At 42.6% G+C, this 18797-nt stretch overlaps 1 protein-coding gene across 2 annotated transcripts in view; it reads right to left on the reverse strand.

Moving 5' to 3' along the window:
* The window catches only part of GPC3 (glypican 3), a 444594-nt gene that overhangs the window by 399385 nt on the left and 26412 nt on the right, over nucleotides 1-18797 (reverse strand). For both annotated transcript variants that reach the window (XM_075539171.1, XM_075539172.1), the window contains exon 2: nucleotides 7680-7841. In XM_075539171.1, the coding sequence (XP_075395286.1) occupies nucleotides 7680-7841 (162 nt within the window). The remainder of the gene's footprint in view (nucleotides 1-7679; nucleotides 7842-18797) is intronic.

An 18797-nucleotide genomic window follows, 5' to 3' on the forward strand; every position in this document is an offset into this window, starting at 1 on the left:
AACGTCTTTTCATTTGCTTTATTAGGCCCAGTAGTGTGAAGGTGGGCGAGGAAGAGAGTTCCGAAGCCTGTTGGGGGGAGGGGGGCCTGGGTCTGAGTAAAAGAGTTAATCTGCATAATCTCCTGCCCTCCTGCTTGGCCCCAGAACAGTCTCAGCCTGCACACTGAGTCATTTTTCTAAGCTCTTTTCATTAAACAGTTTTCAGTCTAATGACTGACTTCTAAATCAATAGAGGGCACAGGAAAGGTTTACAAGTCCTCCAGCCGCTGGCGCTGCAAAAGCCGCAGAATTTTGCAACTGAATTGAATCCAAAAGTTTTCAGTTTAGAACGGAACTGACTTTTAAACACTCAGTATCTGATTGGTTTTCCAATCACAGGAATAATTAAAGAATCTTATAAACACATACACACAGAAAAAAACTTTGTCACCGAAATATCTCTTTGAGTCAGCGCCATAAAAGTACACTAATTAAAGCCAGCATCTTGGGGGCTCTGATGAGAAATTCACCCTTTTAAAATGGGATTACTGGAGCTATGCTGTACAGATGAGTGGTTTGATTAATAATTTACATTTTTGAGGATATATAACTTCACTCATGGCCATGCTTTGCGTGTCTAAAATTCTTCTATTCCGCTTAATGGCATTATGCTTAAGCCTGGCAAATGAATTAAGTTCTGATTAGACATCAATGTAATTAAGCTCTCCACCTCCACCCCTCTATACATAATTGTCAAAGAAGAAAGGGTTGTGACAGAGCGGCCAGCCCTTTGAGTGGGGGACTCAGTGGGACCCAGAGTTGGCACACAGGCAGGAGCTAGCTGTCAGACTAATCAAGGGGAAATAATTGTGAAAAGGAGAAAAATTGCTCAGTCCTCACTTAAAGCACCCCAACTACATACAAAAATGAAATTAACAAATGATTTAATCTCAAAGACATGTTTATCAACATTCAAGCAATTATTTGGTCACCTATTAACTGCGAAGGGGAAAAAAAGCTGGCTTGAATAATGCCCGCTAAACCGTTATTTCAAGCAGAAATGACTGGAGAAATTACTCTGAGCTGATGGAAAAGGGTGTTCTAACCAAGGTCGATTTGGCTTGGGAAGGTGGGGGGTGGGGGTATCAGGGAGAAAAAGAAAGGTGGCAGAGAAGGAGAGCGGAGGAACTACCAAGAGCAGCTGGGAATAGAGAAAAAGGAGAAAGGGAAGCAGGATAGAAACGCCACCCCTCCCCAGTCAGAACCTGCTTGCTCAGCTCCTCTTGGCAGGCAGGTAGATGGGAGAAGTCTGCCAATCCCCAAGATCTCTAGACTTAAAACCAGACTCAGGGCCAACAAGTTGATTCTGACTCACAGCGACCCCATAAGGCAGAGTAGAACTACGCCTGTGGATGTCTCCAAGATGGAATCTCTACAGGAGCAGAAAGCCTCATCTTTCACAGAGGAGCAGTTGGTGGTTTCAAGCTTTATAGTTAGCAGCGTCCTGTGGAACCCATGACACCATCAGGGCTCCTCAAGACTTGGACTCACCTTTTGATCTGGTGGCAGAACAGGTTATGTGTTTGTTGGCTTCTAGCCACAGGGTGGGTGTTGCAAATCTATTCACAGCTCCTGAGGAAAACGGGGAGGCTTTCCACTCCCAGAGTTACAGCCTTAGAAAGTCTCAGGGGCAATTCTGCTCTGTCCTAGTTTCCCTGTTGAGTCGGTGTGGACTCAATGGTCATAAATATGGTTTTGAGTTCGGAGCACTGACACTGTGGACCAGAAAGCACAATTCCAATAGGGCCTAAACACCACACCTCCTTCCAGGTCTACTTTTGTGCCTGTGTATGAAATCTACCAGATAGGAGCCAGAAGAGATGCTTCTGGAAGTAGAAAGGGGGATTATTCCTGGCAGGATTATCTTTTTTAACAGCTCATTTTCACAACCAAGAACGCATGCAATAAACTTTCTTGGGCTAAGTATTTGGTCGCCTGTGCCACTGGAGCTATTTGCATATCGTCCATCTGTGGCAAAAGTTGTTGCACTACGTGCTGGACCCCAACTTTGTCCTGGTTAATGTCTATAATAGTAATGCATCATCTACCTGGCTTCGCCTGAAGGAAGTGGTGCAGATAAAAGAAAAAAATGAATGAATATAACAATCGTCAGGAGCTTTGGTGGTGCTGTGGGTTAAGCATTTGGCTGTTAACCGAAAGATCAGGGGGCTGCACTCACCAGGTCCTCAAAGGGAGAAGAATGAGGCAGTCTGCTTCTACAAAGACGTAGAGCCTCAGATGCTCCATGGAATCTATGCTCTCTCCTGTAGGGACCCTGTGAGTCAGAATCCGCCATGGCAATGGATTGCGTTATCAAGAAAGTCTCATACACATTTTCTCTACGAGGGAAGTAAATAGGACTGCTATCAATCCCATTTTACAGGTAAGAAATTGGAGGCTATTAATGGCTCCGTAACCTGCCCAAGGTCATAAGCTCATAAATGCAGCCCTAGAATTAGAATTTAAGATTTTCTGACTTCACACCTAAATGTGTCCTCCATTGCTCATTTATTTGGGGAGAAATATTAAGAAAAGCATGGTGGTTCAATTTTATGTCAACTTGTACTTGCGGGGTGTGGAGTCTAACCTGTTCCTCAGGTGGTAGCCTGGTGATACCTCCTGGGAGGTGTGACCATTTTCTAAGAGAGAAGCTGGGAACTTCCTTTCTCTCTCTCTCTCTCTCTCTCTCTCTCTCTCTCTCTCTCTCTCTCTCTCTCTCTCTCTCTCTCTCTCTCTCTCTGCTTCTTTGCATTCCTGCTTGCTGGGACTCTGTGCCTGCCACCTGAGAGCTGTCAAAGCCTTGCTATGTTTCCACTGACCTTGAATCCACAAGCCTCTGCACCTGCTGGCCTGGGATCTCCCTGCTTCTGGCTTCCCCTTCTGTGTCATCATGCTGTGGCTCTGAGAGTCTGTAAAGAGCCCGGCTCACATCGAATCTGTGCACTTGAGTTGGACTGGGCTGGGGTACCCTTCTTGATGTAAAATTATTTTTTCATATACAGCTCTTTCCTAGACATATATGAGTGTCCCTGGATTTGTTTCTCTAGGCAATCTAGCCGAACACCAAAAGTGAACATAATTGGATCTTTCTTCATACATTGACCCAAAGCCGTCCAGTTGGTGGACTAACTATAATTATGAAGGGGCTTTAAAAGGCTGATGAAAAATGGGATGAAAAGATAAGGGACTTTTGTTCCACAAACTTATTAATGCCACCTCCTACAGGTGCTCTTCAGAAATGGAAGAACCTAAGTTTCAAGTATCATCGTTGTTGGGATGCATGGTGTCCATTGTGGACTGTTATTGAACCCTATGTGTCAGACAGTAGAACTGCTGCACAGGGTTTCCTAGGCTGGAACCTTTACAGCTCACTGAGCTTTCCTCCTACAGAGCATCTAATGCAGCAGTTCTCAACCTATTGGTCACAACCCCTTCGTGGGTCGAATGAACCTTTCACGGGGGTCACCCGATTCATCACAATAGCAAAATTACAGTGATGAAGTAGCAACGAAAATAATTTTATGGTTGGGGGGGTTCACCAAAATATATATTCAGGATCACGGCATTATGAAGGTTGGGAATCGCTGATCTAATGGGTTAGAATCACCAACACTTAACCATTGTATCACCAGGGCTCCTGACTCCTCTACCGAGATCCCAAAACTGCCCTGCCATCGCCCGTGTATTATTGAGTCCACCCACCTTCAGGTCCTGCACCCTTACTGTCTCTTGTAAACATTCGTTCATATGGACTCCTCTAGCCATTGTGCATAACTTTCCACGATTAACTAGACAGCGAGATCATAAATCGTGTAAAGATGACCTAAACTTAGAAGAGTGGTCGGCTCTGCCCAACAACCCATGTACCTTGAAAAAGGCTGGAATCACCTGACAGACAGGCACACCGTGAGCATACTCTAAATTCTGGATAATCCAAGGGGGGAAGTCTTAAAGAAATCCTGCAAATAAAAGGAAATTTAGGGATGGAAACTATTGAGGTGCTAGAGACGAGGTGAAACGTGTAGTCTTCTAACCCAGTTTTCTTCACATGGACTACAAATCCTGCAATGGCTCAAGCTTCACTTCAAGCACCTTAAAGAACAAGGGAAGCCATAGCACAGGGTGGCCCCGAAGAGGCTATGGCACCAGTGAGTTTCCTCGTGTAGAAAACGGGGATAATTACAGGACACACCACATAGGGTGCCAGGGAAAATAATGAGATCACTGTGTAAAAAGCAAGCAGCCTGTAGTAAGCACTTGATACATTTCCAGTACTACTATCATCATTATCATCATCATCGTGAATATGAGGCAGGAGGGAAGAGAAAGAAAAAATCCTACTTGTAGTAGAGTTTTTCCAAAAGAATTAATTAAGCAGAAACAAAAAGCGATTGTGCTGTCCCATTTTACTAAGCACCTCTAGGTAAATTAAATTGAGGAAACGAGGCAATGCTAAGATTGAAAATAAAGAACAACTTTTTTTTAATGCTTCAATCATTATCAAAACAACATTAGCACGAGAGCACTCCAACCACTGTAGCAAGGGCCCCAGGCTCATTTATGAGGGCAAAGGCTTCCTGCAAACGAAGCCATAAAACCCAGATTGAGACGGTAGCGATTGCCCGGGGAACTGTGCACATATTTGCGGAAAGTACTCACTGCTTAAATACCCACAATGTGGACAACCGGAGGAGTCCTAAAGAGATTGTGGATCTAGGCCAAGATCAAGATGAGATTTCTTCAACTTCACGTGGTGTTGAAAATAGCTCCCAAAGCCAGCACATCACACGTCATGTGAGCAAAGTATTGGGGCAATTGGTTTAAATCATTTGGTCTACCACGAGCTTGGGGAGGGAAAGACTTGTAAAGAGGGACGGGGGAGCATGTGGCCCTTCCCCAATTTAGAATTATTTCAATACAAATTAGTTAGAACCAAAAAATGAAATACCGTATATACTCAAGTATAAGCCGATCCGAATATCAGCCTAGGCATCTAATTTTACCACAAAAAAACTGTACTAAAAATGTGCTGGGAAAAGTCGGCTTATACATGAGTATATGTGGTAGATGCTTTTCTTAGTAATTAATACTACATCTACATTTAGCACTCGCTGGGTTGCCCACAGGAGCCCTGGTGGTGTAGTGGTTATGAGTTGCACCATGATCTGCAAGACGAACAGGCTCCAAACTACCAGCTGCGCCATGGGAGAAAGATGGGGCTTTCTTTCTCCCATATAGACTTACAATCTTGAAAACTCACAGGGGCAGGTCTACTCTGCCCTATAGGGTCACTATGAGTTGGCATACCCTAGATGGCAGGGAGTGTTTGGGTTGCCCCTAAGTTTTTGTCTTGTCTCTTCAAGTATTTGTTACAGAAAGACTGGCGGGGGAAGGGGGTGCAGCAATGTCACTCCACTTGTAGCCTGAGTGCCATGAGTCTGAAACTATGATTTCTTTTTGGGGGGATGGAATTTGCTCCACATCAAAAGGGGGGAAAGACAAGAAATCAAAGGATGGAGGGAACAAAATGAGATAAAGAACAAGTACATAGGATGTGAAGATGGAAGGGCACAGCAATAACTTCTGACATCATTGGGTTGTCTTCTTCATGTTCCTTGGGCAAGGGTTGTCCTTCTCTTGTGTATAAAATTCATGAAACAATGTGTGTATGTATGTGGACATAGAACCCTCACTTTCTACCCTTTGTTCACTTGCCAGGCGTTGAATCTCCATGTTCTTTCTAGCAGCTAATCCAATCAAATTCTATTCACAACTTCCTTTCCCTCCTAGCGTCATGCTGTCCCAGGCCTTGAAAGCACACTCTGTAAAACGCAGGAGGCTCCACAGAGATATGAGTGTTGACACGCAGGGCCCTGAGATGGGCATCCTGAATACTGGGACACTAGAGAGATCAGTCTACCCTGCTCTAGCTAACCAGGCAATGGATGCCATATAACCTCTGGGGACCTGATTATTCTGGGAACTAAACCATTTTCAAATAATCCAGTCTAAAATGGCACCTTGAGGCTCCATGAGTCTGATTCTTCGTTATAAAAGAATGCAAACGCACGGCCTTCGAGGCGCTGCTGACTCCTAGAGATCCTATAAGACAAGGTAGAAGTGCTTTTGTGGCTTTCTGAGACTGTAACTTTTTAGGAGAGGAGAACGCCCCAGCTTTCTCCTCTGGAGCGGCTGGTGGTTTCAAACTGATGACTTTGTGGTTAGCAGCCAAATATTTTACCACTAAGCCATCAGGGCTCCTTGTCAACTGAATTCTCATGTCACATCACTGTTTATCACCCCACTTTCAACTCCCAAACCAATCAAAGAACTACAGGAATGGTACATGTATTTTTAAAATCAACTTAAATTATTCATTCTGTCTCTAAATTGTTAGTCTCAACAAACTCTGCTCAAGAGTCTGACTGCATAAATAGGTTAACAAAAACGTCACGCGTATACATTATACTTCATATAATCAACCCCACATCCTCCAGAGGCTTTGGCCCAATAAACTGCTGGGAATGCATGCTTTATTAGTTTCTTAGAATAATTTCCTTGGCTAATTCTAAGCATTTCATTATAATCCACAAAATCAGCCCACTTATGATTCCCAAGGAGAATTCTTGTAAAGGTGCCACACATCTCAAGCTTTGTGATGGCAATTACTAGTCAGAAGTGTTATTGTCCGTTTCCTTCAGACCCTAATTCGCTTTTGTGGGCCAAGAAAAAGACAGCTGGTTCCTTCTGGTGAGATAGGGAGGTGGGAAAGGCCCACTGTCCACGATTAATTTTCCCAGCCACAGAAGGGAGCCAGCTTAAGTTGGTTTAAAGTGTAGATTTTATGAGCTTGGTGGTCTGGGTTCGAATCCTGCCTTTGCTATCCTATGCCTCAGTTTTCTGCCCATAAAATAAATGAGTAGACTATTCATAATGACCTCGTGAGGATTTGTGTAAGGATCTAATGAGTTGGGTGTAGAGTCATCTAGCGTACAGCTCTATGGAAGTGCTTGCTATCACCACCATCACCACCATAATCACCATCACCGTCATAATCATAGTCACTAGCCTTTGCCAGATCTTGCTTCTCAGCCTACTGAGCTAGTCCTACACATTGTTCGAGAGGAGGGTAACTTCCAACCTGCTCCAGCAATGTCACAGCTGCTTCTGCACTAGGCACAGACAGACATGGAAAGAAAACAGACTCACAAACAGAGGAGAAGTAACCACTCATACAAATGGAAAAATGTCCATGAAACAAACCAGTTTCTCCATCTTCAATGGTCCTAGTGGTCAGAAGAAGTTTATGCACATTCCAGGAGCTATTTCACCTCTGAGAGACAAGGGGTTTGGAATTCCATTCCTTATTTTTAAAAAATAAGTATTACAGACTCGCTGAAAGTATCATCATGTACACTTGCCCCAGAGATGTCCTACTTTTCCACACATGTCAAAAAACATACCTGGACACTGATTTTTGACATGTCCCATTATAATGGGTTTTTTTTCCTTAACTAGACTCTCCAAATGAGAAGTAGTTGAAGCTAGCATTAATCCTGGAGTGGTAATGTATAAATAACACTTGGCATTTGAAAGGCCGGTGCCCAAATCGTGATGCCATTCCACAGCAATGATCTCACCTTGGAAATCCGCAGCATTCTGAATGATTAAGAACTTGAGTTCCATACTTGCAGACTGAAGCAGTTGTTCCATGTTCAATCGAGCTGTTAGTTGGTATTTTTCTTCCATCTTTCTTGAACAGCATGTTGGGCCCTTGGGGAGACATACTTGCAAATCTGATCCTGAAATGAACAAGTTTTTCATGCTTCAGTAAGCAAAATGCAACACATATAGACACACAATAACAGGGAAAAACCAATGTCTTTATAGTAAAATCTTGATAATTCTAAATTAGTGTTTATTTTCCCTAATCCTTGCTCTCTTCCAATTATCCTTATGACTGAGTCTTTTAGACTAACCATCAGAATGAATTGCCTGGCTTTGATGCATGAATTCTGTAGAAATGAATTTACAGCACTACATGTAAGTCATTGAACACCAATATTTAATCTGTCTGTTAAGAGATCAATCTTCACTGCGATGATTTCTTTTTCCTGACTATAATTTATGAATGAGAACATGATGCAGAAACCATTTTCAAAATCCCGGCGATTATTTCCAAAGAAAATGTATGCCTAGCCAGCTTGAGGTTGCTCTTCAAGGTAAATGATTAAAGCATCAACTCATATCAAAGTTTTGTTGGTGTTTTAACTAAAGGTCAAAAAGGAAAACATTCAGGTTTGTGGTCGCAAATACAAATATTAATATACAGATGAAACGCCAGCATTCGAGCGCTATCACAAATGCCGAGCCTCTTGGTCCTCTGCGTGTCTGAGATACTTGATTCCGAATTCTCGGGTTTGTATCCTCATAAAGATTAGTTAAGTGAACAATCTCACCTATTCCATTATCTGGGCATCCGAGCTCTCGTCTCAGTTATCAGCCAACCCTTCTTCTGAAAACACTATACTTAAATGCTCTTCTTGCTTTGCTTAGGTCAGTGGTTCTCCACCCTCTTAATGCCGCGACCCTTTAATACAGTTCCTCAGGTGGTGGTGACTCCAACCATAAAATTATTTTTGTTGCTACTTCATAACTGTAATTTTGTCACTATTATGAATCAGGCATCCTCTGTGAAAGGGTCATTCGACCCCCAAAGGGGTTGCGACCCACAGGTTGAGAACTGCTGGCTTAGGTAAAACTAACCCCTTCCTCACTACCCCTGCACACACCACCTGCTTTGACTGTCTTTCCGTATTTCCTCCTTTTCTGCCTATTGCTGAAGTGGTCCTTCATTCTACAGCATCCTCTTGGGTGATCTTATGTAAACCCAAATGATGGATAGTTGAACCCCCAATATAGCCCTCTACTTCATTCCAGCATTCCAGAATCCCAAACTTTCAACTATCTTATGAGAATTTCAAACTCAACATACCGAAAACAAAACGCAGTATCTTTTCCATGAGTCTGTCTCTCTGTCTCGCGCGCTCTCTCTCTCTCACACACACGCACACATACATACGTAACAGTTCCATCACATAAATTCTGTATCTCAGTTCACGATCATCATTCATCAAATTTTCCAATGATAGAAACTTTTGTCCTTCTTAACTCCTCACTAATGATTCAATATGCTTCTGCTGCCATGGAAGTCATCTATGTGAAAGTTCATGGAAGGGTTCTCAAACAAATATTTATGGCTTGCCTACTATGTGCCCATGACTGTAGAGAGAGCAGGAAACAAGGAAAAGTCCCTGTCCTCATGGAACTGCCCTTCTGGGAGACAATAAAAAAGCAACAACCACAATACCAGCCACACACACACACACTCGCACATGTGTGTGCATACACAAATGCATAACGCCAACTGGTAATAAGTACTATAAAGAAAATAAAGTCAAGTTGTGAGATCAAACTATGTGGCATATGTTCACATAATACAATATTCCTCAGCAATAAAAAAGGAATGCTGCTAGCCACCACCTCGGTGACCTTCAGACACATTATGCAAAGTGAAAGAAGCCAGGTATTTTAAAAGCACATATTCTGTGGTTCCATTGATATAACACTTTAGAAACCAATCAGTAGTGACATAAAGCAGGTCATTAGTTGCTGGGGCTGGGGTCGAGGGGAAGGAGAGGAGCGAAAGAGGGATTACGAAGAGTAGTAAAGCAATTGGAGGGGGCTGAGGAAAACATTATCTTGATCATTATCTTGATGCGTGTACATATGAGTACATACTACAATTATGTACAGATTATTGTGTGCCAATTATACCTCAGGAAAGTTGCTTGATTAAACAAAATATTTATAAAACATATAAGGGAGCTAGAGAGTGGCCGTGGCTGGGGGATGGCTATACTTTATATAGGGTAGGCTTCTTTTTATTAGGTATCAACCGAGCAGAGATCTGAGGGATGAGAGAGTGTGTTCCATAATTTCACATCCTCTATTAATGTTAGCAAACATTAGGGTTCGATGACCATTAAGTCCAAACTCCTTCCTCTTCTGCAACTGCCATTTTACTCAAATTCTCCCCTTAAAAGATCCACTTGTTCAACACCTCCTGTGACGGGCACGGGAATATACATCCCGCGTGTCCTCCTAAGGGGAGCATAATAAACTACTGGGACCACCTACTGCCTTCTGAATTCATCACCATGTTGCTCCATGACCACAATTCTCAGGAAGTGACTGAGCAGGGTCAATCCCATAAGACACAGGACACTCTGCTGACAGGGGACTTTGGCTTGAGGACTTCCCAATGACATTCCCAAAGCTTTCTCAGAACAGCGCTACAATCTACAGTTCTCCCTGTGTCGTTGCCACCCTTTCTCCTCCACAGGGGTCCAACCTCCACCAGTCACATGACTCTGCTGGCCTCCTTCAGCTCCCTCCCTATTTTCTCCTCACATGTGTTTTCCGCAGTAAATCTCTTGCACGTCTAATTCCATCTTTATATCCCTTTCTCAGAGAACTTGGTCTAGCATGTCTTCGATGTGCCTGACACTATGCTAAATAATGATGGGACAACTTTGAACAAGAGAGACGTGGTCTCTGACCCCAGGAGCTTACTGTTTAATGTGATTAATACAGATACCCAGTACATAGTAAATGAGTGCATCAAAGTAGCATGGTTAGCGAGAGTTACAAAACATATATATAGAACTTACCCATAAAGTCATTGGCAAAGTGGGGTGCAAGGAGAAGCACCGAATCCTACTGAAGTAAGGATAGAAAGCATAACTGAACATCTTAGCTTTTTAACAACTAGAGATTTTTTTAAGTAAGAGACTTAGTGACCAGAAATGTTATGTTTATTATAACATCATCGTTCTCTACCAATTCCTGTTCACCATGGCCTTATATGGATACATCCAAGTGTTTTTCAGAACCAACTAATGACATTCATCAGGCTTCACCTTATATGACATCACTGATGGGAGTCCAGGGGCCTGACTCCAGGCTCTCCGGGTCCTCCTTCTTAAGGGCAGTGCTGACAAAAATAACAAAGGGAGGTACAAATAACACATATCACCAAATGCAATCTAGCAATAGAGTGGATAGACATGGATGGAAAGGTGATATTTAATTTGGCAAAATACAGTAGTCAGATAGATCACCTGTAAATGTAGATCTCATATACAAACCTTAAGCTGTATTTGGATATGGTCCAAGCTTAAAGGCTTTATGCTCATCTTCACACAGACAGCAAAACAGAAAGCCTCTGCTAGCTTCCTAGTTTTCTGTGTTCTTTCTCCAGAAGGTGACCAAATCCAACGCTATCCTAGGAGTAGAAACTGATGGAGTTTACTGGGCCAAGAAGGGGGAAAGTCCTCTTGGGAATGAGTGACGAATCTAGAGTTCATCAAGATTGGTTGAGACGCATATGTAGATACAATTCCTATATACACAGATACTTTCAATATTATCAAGTTCCTGTGCATTTGGCAAGGGTTTATTTATTTTCTTGGGCAGCTGCTGCCTGCGTAGTGAATATTTAAAATATCTGCATTGGAGGAAAATGGTGGAGGGAAACAGCAAGCCACTGAGAAGTGAGGGAAGTTGTTCACGTTCTAGAATGCGAAAATCATTATCTAATCATTTAACTCTTCCCAGCACCTAATTCACATTAAACATTTAAAAACTACATATGTATTTGAAAGGGTTCAGGATATTAAGCATTCTTGATCCAATCCATTGTGTTTACCAAATTCGCACCAGAGGTGACTAGAAGCTCTAGCATGTGGGGGTTAGGAAACGATGGGGTGCAGAGCTTTTCTCTGTGAAGTACTCTGAGCTGCTTTGTCTTTAACCTAAAGACCTGATGGTTGATGCCGATGCAGAGCAACCCTCCAAGGCAGAGTGGCCAAAACTATCATTATCTTGAGGGAAGCAGACGGTCACAACTTTCTACTGTCGAGTGGCTGGTAGGTCTCAATTTCAAACTTCTCGGCAAGCAGCTGAGACATTTACCCACCGCACAACCGGGGCTCCCTCAATGTACCTACAAAAGCCAAGAAATGACTCTCTGCATTACCACACAGTTTGGGTAACCGCCCACTGGAGCGTTTAAAAAGGAACTTGCAGCTGGCATAGCAGGTCGCTCAAGTTTGATCACTGTATAAACTCCCACTACCCCGAGAATCAGTTTCGGCCAAAATCTTCATGCGACTAAAATCCTCCAATGAAACATTTGAAGAAAGTATGTCTCTCTGATATCATACAGAACGTCAGATATCATATTCAAATAAAAGAAATACACACATGACAATACTTCTCCCTCTCATTTATTACCGTATGGTTAATCATGCCAAGGAAATCCCTAGCCGTCCAGCTCATTCTGTCTCATAGCGACCCTATAAGAGTTTCCAAGGCTGCAAATTGTGGAAACAGACTGCAGAGTGGCTGGTGGGCTTTAACTGCAGAGTTTTCAGGTAGTAGTCAAGCACTGAACCATGGTGCTGCCAGGGCTCTGTTTCCGGTTCATCAATAAACAAGTACAATTGATCTGGGGACAGGGGGGGAGTAGGACTGGCCAAGAGTTAGCTATAGATTTGTGGAACTCAAGTATCCATAAACTGGTGAGAATTCAGGACTAATGGAAGAACATTTCTTTGCAGTGCATTTCCTAGAACTTATTTGATTTCTTGTAGGAAAATGTAAGAAGAAGAAACAAACAAACAACAACAAAAAACGCAACAGAATTTCTTGGGAAGATGAATCTCCACAGCGGAAAATGGCTACAAACTTGTGTGGAAGGTTAATTCATAAAATAAGTTGCAGCCTACAAAGGACCCAATAGTATATGGAAAACCATACGTTACATATATCAAGAACAAAAGATTTAAAGGACAACAGCCTCTTATTAGAGTGGGAGGAAAAAAAAGTGGGGTGAGGGCCTTGAATGAGATGTTCCTGTTTGGTTCTTTGGAAAAGCTGAATTCAACTAGGAAATGGGAACAGAGACAAGCAGCATAGTCTGGGATGGAGATAAGGAGGAAACTTGGCAAATGACTATTCAAATGAGCCAGAAAGGTTCAGCTCTTTAAGGGCTTAATAACTTGAATTCTTACAAGCTAGTCCGACTGCTAGTTCCCATTTATTCATGAGGATTAAGATGTACCTTGATACTATCCTCTCAAGACTTAGATGAAAAAGTCATGGAAACACATCTCCTTTGGAGTACCACCTCAATCCCAGGCAGCCTGTGCTCAATGACCTCATGGTATTGAGGTTTGGGCTGCTAACTGCAAAGTCAGCAGTTCAAAGTCACCAGTTGCTCCGAGGGAGCTGTCCTGTAGAGCTGCAATGAGTCGGAATAGATTCAATGGTGGAGAGTGAGCAGGCTGTGAACCTGAGCAAAGAACTTGGAGTCTGTCTATATCTAAAGAGAGTGTGTACATGTCTTTGTCTAGACCTCCATGAATGCCCTTTGACTCCTAGCTCTTTCCTCCATCTCCCTTGACCTTCCTCCTGCCCTACTACCATGCTTCATCGCCACCTGGGCTAGAGTATACCTCTTCTCTAAGCAACATTACCCTTGATCATTTCCCACCAGGCCTGCCACTCCCCCTTCTCTACCATTTGGGGTCCCATGTTTTTCCCTTGTCCCTGGGATTGTTAACACCACTTCCTTACCGCCCCTACCCCCCCACCCCAAGTCCCCCCGGAACTGTCGGTCCCGTTGTTTTTCCTCCAGATAGTTCATCCAGCCTGTCCTATTCAGACAGACCTGTGGAGTCACTAACATGCACGAAAACTAGACAGAGGAAAACAAAGCAACAGTATACAACCAGACACCAAAACAACATGCAAATATATATAGGAGGATGGGGAAATAGAACTATGTGTCTATATTTATAGGTCAAGTATTAAGGTGGCGGAAGGACCTTGGGCCTCTACTCAAACACTCCCTCAATGCATGAATACCTTCTTTTATTAAATTGGAACTCTATGATGCTCACTCTCCCGACACAACGGCTGGAGCCAAAGTGGGTGAACAAGTAAATGTGGTGAAGAAAGCTGATGGTGCCTGGCTATCAAAAGAGATAGTGACTGGGGTCTTAAAGGCTTGAAGATAAACAAGCGGCCATCTAGCTCAGAAGCAACAAAGTCTACATGGAAGAACACACCAGCCTGTGTGATTGAGTGGTCCCAAAGGGATCAGTTACCAGGCATCAAAGAACAAAAAATCATATCATTGACTGCACACCTCCATGATAGGATCGCTGAAGACAAATGGGTGCATAAGCAAATGTGGTGAAGAAAGCTGATGGTGCCCGGCTATCAAAAGAGATAGTGTCTGGGGTCTTAAAGGCTTGAAGGTGAACAAGCGGCCATCTAGCTCAGAAGCAAATAAGCCCACATGGAAGAAGCACACCGGCCAGTGCGATCACGAGGTGCCCAAGGGACCAGGTATAAGGCATCATGCAAAAAAAAAAGAAATAAGTGTGTGATGTATGTGTATATATGTGTATATGTATATATGTATGTGTATATATGTATATATATCATATTAAATGAAGGGGGAAGTGCAGAGTGAAGACCCAAGGCCCAAGTGTCGGCCAATGGAGATCCCCTCATAGAGGGGTTTAGGAGAGGAGATGGGTTAATTAGGGTGTGAGGTAGTATCGATGAAGAACACAGCTTTCCCCCAGATCCTGGATGCTTCCTCCCCCCAACTACCATGATCCGAATTCTACCTTGCAGGGCTGGATAGGACAGAGGCTGTACACTGGTACATATGAGGGTTGGAGGTGCAGGGAATCCAGGGTGGATGATACCTTCAGGACCAAGGGCGTGAGGGACGATGCTGGGAGAGTGGAGGGTGAGTGGGTTGGAAAGGGGGAACTGATTACAAGGATCCACATGTGACCTCTTCCCTGGGAGAGGGACAGCAGAGAAGGGGGGAAGGGAGACTCCGGATAGGGCAAGATATGACAAAATAACGTATAAATTACCAAGGGCACATGAGGGAGGGGGGAAAGGGGAGGGAGGGGAAAAAAGAGGACCTGATGCAAGGGGCTTAAGTGGAGAGCAAATGCCTTGAGAATGATTGGGGCAGGGAATGTATAGATGTGCTTTATACAATTTATGTATGTATATGTATGGATTGTGGTAAGAGTTGTTTGAGTCCCTAATAAAATGTAAAAGAAGAAAAGAGAAAAAAAATGATTAGGGCAAAGACTGTACAGATGTGCTTTATACAATTGATGTATGTATATGTATAAACTGTGAAAAGAATTGTATCAGCCCCAATAAATTGTTAAAAAAAAAAGAGAGTGTGAAGACAGATGACCCTGAAAATTGGACGGGTGCACACTTAACTTTGATCTTACAAAATTATTCAGAAATATGGCAAAAAATCCATTTTCAAACATCATGCAGATACACAACTAGATGTTTCTCTCAAAGGAACTATGAGGCCAAGTTTGTTCTAATTATTTTGAGACAGTTTGCTGCTTGCATGCTGAGCCCAGTTCTGGGTCCCACAACTGAAAAGGTTTATTTGAGCAATGGAGACGTTTTCTCAGGGGATTATTCCCACATGGATTCAGGCATTCATAGCAGTTGCCACGCTTCTCAGAGACTCGAGCACAGGTGGCCCACATCACCAGTCCTTCCCTTTGGAATTGGCTCCTGCTCTTTATTGGCTCCATTCAAACAACTGCCATTTTCAACCATTCCAGGTTCTTCTGAACCACCTCCCTAAGATCAGGGCTTTAGTTCCTCTTTGCCTCAAAGTTTCAGGCTCAGTACACTCACCTGGAGATTCCGTTCCAGGCCTGACCTCTGTCCCTAACTACATGAATTGATGAACCATGTGAAAAGAGCTGTTTAAATGTGTTGGTTCCAGTTGATTCTATTCCAACTCTATAAGTATCAAGAGCCTGGAGGCCAGAGTCATGGTAGGCAGTCATGGGCAGGGACAGACAAAAATACTTTAAGAAATGGTCCAAGATGCTTGAAATTTATTCCTAGTCCCATCACCTGCTAGCTATATCAAGGGAAGGGTGGCTTCTTAACCATCGGAAGGAGAATAAGAACAGTCCTTATCTGGAGAAGTTACTGTATTGATTGAAATTATGTATGCAAAGCTCTTAGCTTTCTTGGTACAAAGGAAAGGCTCAGTAAATGTTCATTAAAAATAAACAAATTTAAAACAATAAAATAAATATAAAATAAATTCATGCCGAGACCAGACTTACACACACACTTGTGAGAAGGTAATAAAAGTTGGCATATAGTAACATGGCAAAGTATGCAGCATATTTCCTGAGATGATGAAAATGTTCTATATTTTAGTTCAAGCTATGATTACATCCACTACCCATCTGTCATTTGGTCATGCCGTGGTGGCTTCTGTGTCGCTTATGATGATGGAAGCTATGCTACCGGCATTTCAAATACCACTAGGGTCACCTATGGTAGACAGGTCAGGTTTCAGCTGAGCTTTAAGACTAAGACAGATTAGAAAGAAAGGCCAGGAGATCACCTTCCAAATAATAACTAATGAAAATATACCGATCACAACATTGTCCAACTCACTTACTCTGAACCCATCAAACATATTTTGGACATTTTGTTGGTAAAGAGAGGCACTTGAGATAGACTGACCCAATATTCAACACTGATGGACTCAAATACACTGTCAATTATGAGGGTGATAGAGGAATGAGCAATATTGTGTTCTGCTGTACATAGGTTCACCACGAGTTGGGAGTCGACTCAGTGGCCACTAAGAAAAACCAAAGTTGCATGATGTACACATTTGTCCAAACTCACCAAGCTGTTCACTTCAAATGGCATGCTTGATTGTGAGTTACGTTGTCGTTAGATGCTATCAATTCAGTTTTGACCCCTAGTAACTCTAAGCACAACAGAACAAAACCCTGCCCCGATCCTGCACCGTCCTCACAATTGTTCCTGTGCCTGGGCCTATTGTTGCAGCCAGGGAGACCATCACCTCCTTGAGGGCCTCCCTCTTTATCTCTGCCCCTCTACTTTACCAAGCATGATGTCCTTCTCCAGGTACTTGCCTCTCCTGACAACATGGTCAAAGTATGTACGATAGTGTCTAATCATCTTTGTCTCCATCTCTAATTGTGAGTTACACTTCCATAAAATTGATATTAAAAAATATGACGCGAAGACAAAAATTGCTAGAAATAGGAGAGTTCACAAGAGGTTCTAGAGGGCAAAAAACACTTCCAGGCAGGGGTGTGGTGACCTAGACAGGCCCATAAAGGATGACAAGGGTTTCAAGAAGTCATTAGGGAAAATATGTTTGCACCATTGGAGCAGTGGAGCAATGCTAAGCTGCCTGGTATAAGGCTGGGATCTCGCTTAGCAGGCAAGATGAGCACGAATTTGGATGGCCTTTAATATAGGCCAAAAGCCTATGGGCTTGGCCCCAAAAGCAGTCCGAGAGACCTCTGGAGGTACTCCAACAGTGGCAAAACACGATAAAGGGTGCCGTCTTGGACGATTAGTCTTCCGGCCTGAGAGTGGGAAATTGACTAAATAACCCCTCTAGGTCACTTCCAGTCCTGCGATTCTCTAATTACCTTTATTATATTCTATATGTTGGTTATTTTACTAAGCTGCAATTTTTGCTAATGACTTTAAATTGTCAAAGATCACATTAGAAAGCACATTAAAGAACAGAAGAAATATTACTGCAGACCTTGATCCTTACTCTTTTCCAAGAGCAGATAAGACATATTCAAACAGTAGCAGAAGAGAACGAGTCATTGGGGCTCAGGAACAATAAAAATGGAAATCTTTTCCATATTTTATATATATACATGTGTAGAGATAGATGATTTGACACATTCCATTGCCAAGATCTGCCATCTGAATGGCACATTATGATTATGATTATTTTATAACAAAGGTACATTTGGGCTAAAAATAATCATGTAATATTATCATTAAAGTGATATTAAGCAAGTGAATTAATGATACTCAGATCTGGTTGCTTCAGGACTTGTTAGGAAAATAATAGATGCCTATTAAAATTATCCAAAGGATTACCTGCAGGTTTCTCTCCTAATGAACCAAAAGCCATCTCAGGCATTTTTAAAAGGTTTTTTTTTTTTTAAAAAAACAACTTTTTTTAATGGAGGACCAAATCAATTTGTCATCCAAAAATATTAACTAATTTATTTAGCATATAAGAGTGACTTGCTATTAGAACAGTGCCTTTTCCCCTAATTAATCATTATCTAAATCAAATCTTACACGCTCATTAATTTCTCACTAATCAAGACAGGAATACAGATGAAAGGAATGGCTGCATTTGAAGCCAGTGGGGAAAGTGATGATTGCTAGAAGAAATTGTCTTAGGAAACTCAGCTGAAGTTCACCCTTCTGTCATTTAGCTTGAAAGAACATGACCTTGCAGAGGGCGTACCTGGGTATCAGGAGCTCTGGCTTTAAATCAAAGACCATGTGCTGGGCTACACAGGCTCTGCCTCTGTGTAAGAGAGGCCAAAATCTCACTACCGCCTTGGAGTACTGGGAGTTTAAAGCCACCCCGAGGGAAGCTATTCTCTATGCCGAGACCAAAAAAAAAAGCATTAACTTTATATCTCTACTGCCAACTGTCAATTAACTGTATATCATTTCATGCCCAGCAAAGGTTAACTCCCAAGACCACTACACTGTTTTACAAAGAAGCTCTTTCTGGACTA

This window comes from Tenrec ecaudatus, chromosome X, assembly GCF_050624435.1.
Source record: "Tenrec ecaudatus isolate mTenEca1 chromosome X, mTenEca1.hap1, whole genome shotgun sequence".
Lineage (NCBI taxonomy): Eukaryota > Metazoa > Chordata > Mammalia > Afrosoricida > Tenrecidae > Tenrec > Tenrec ecaudatus.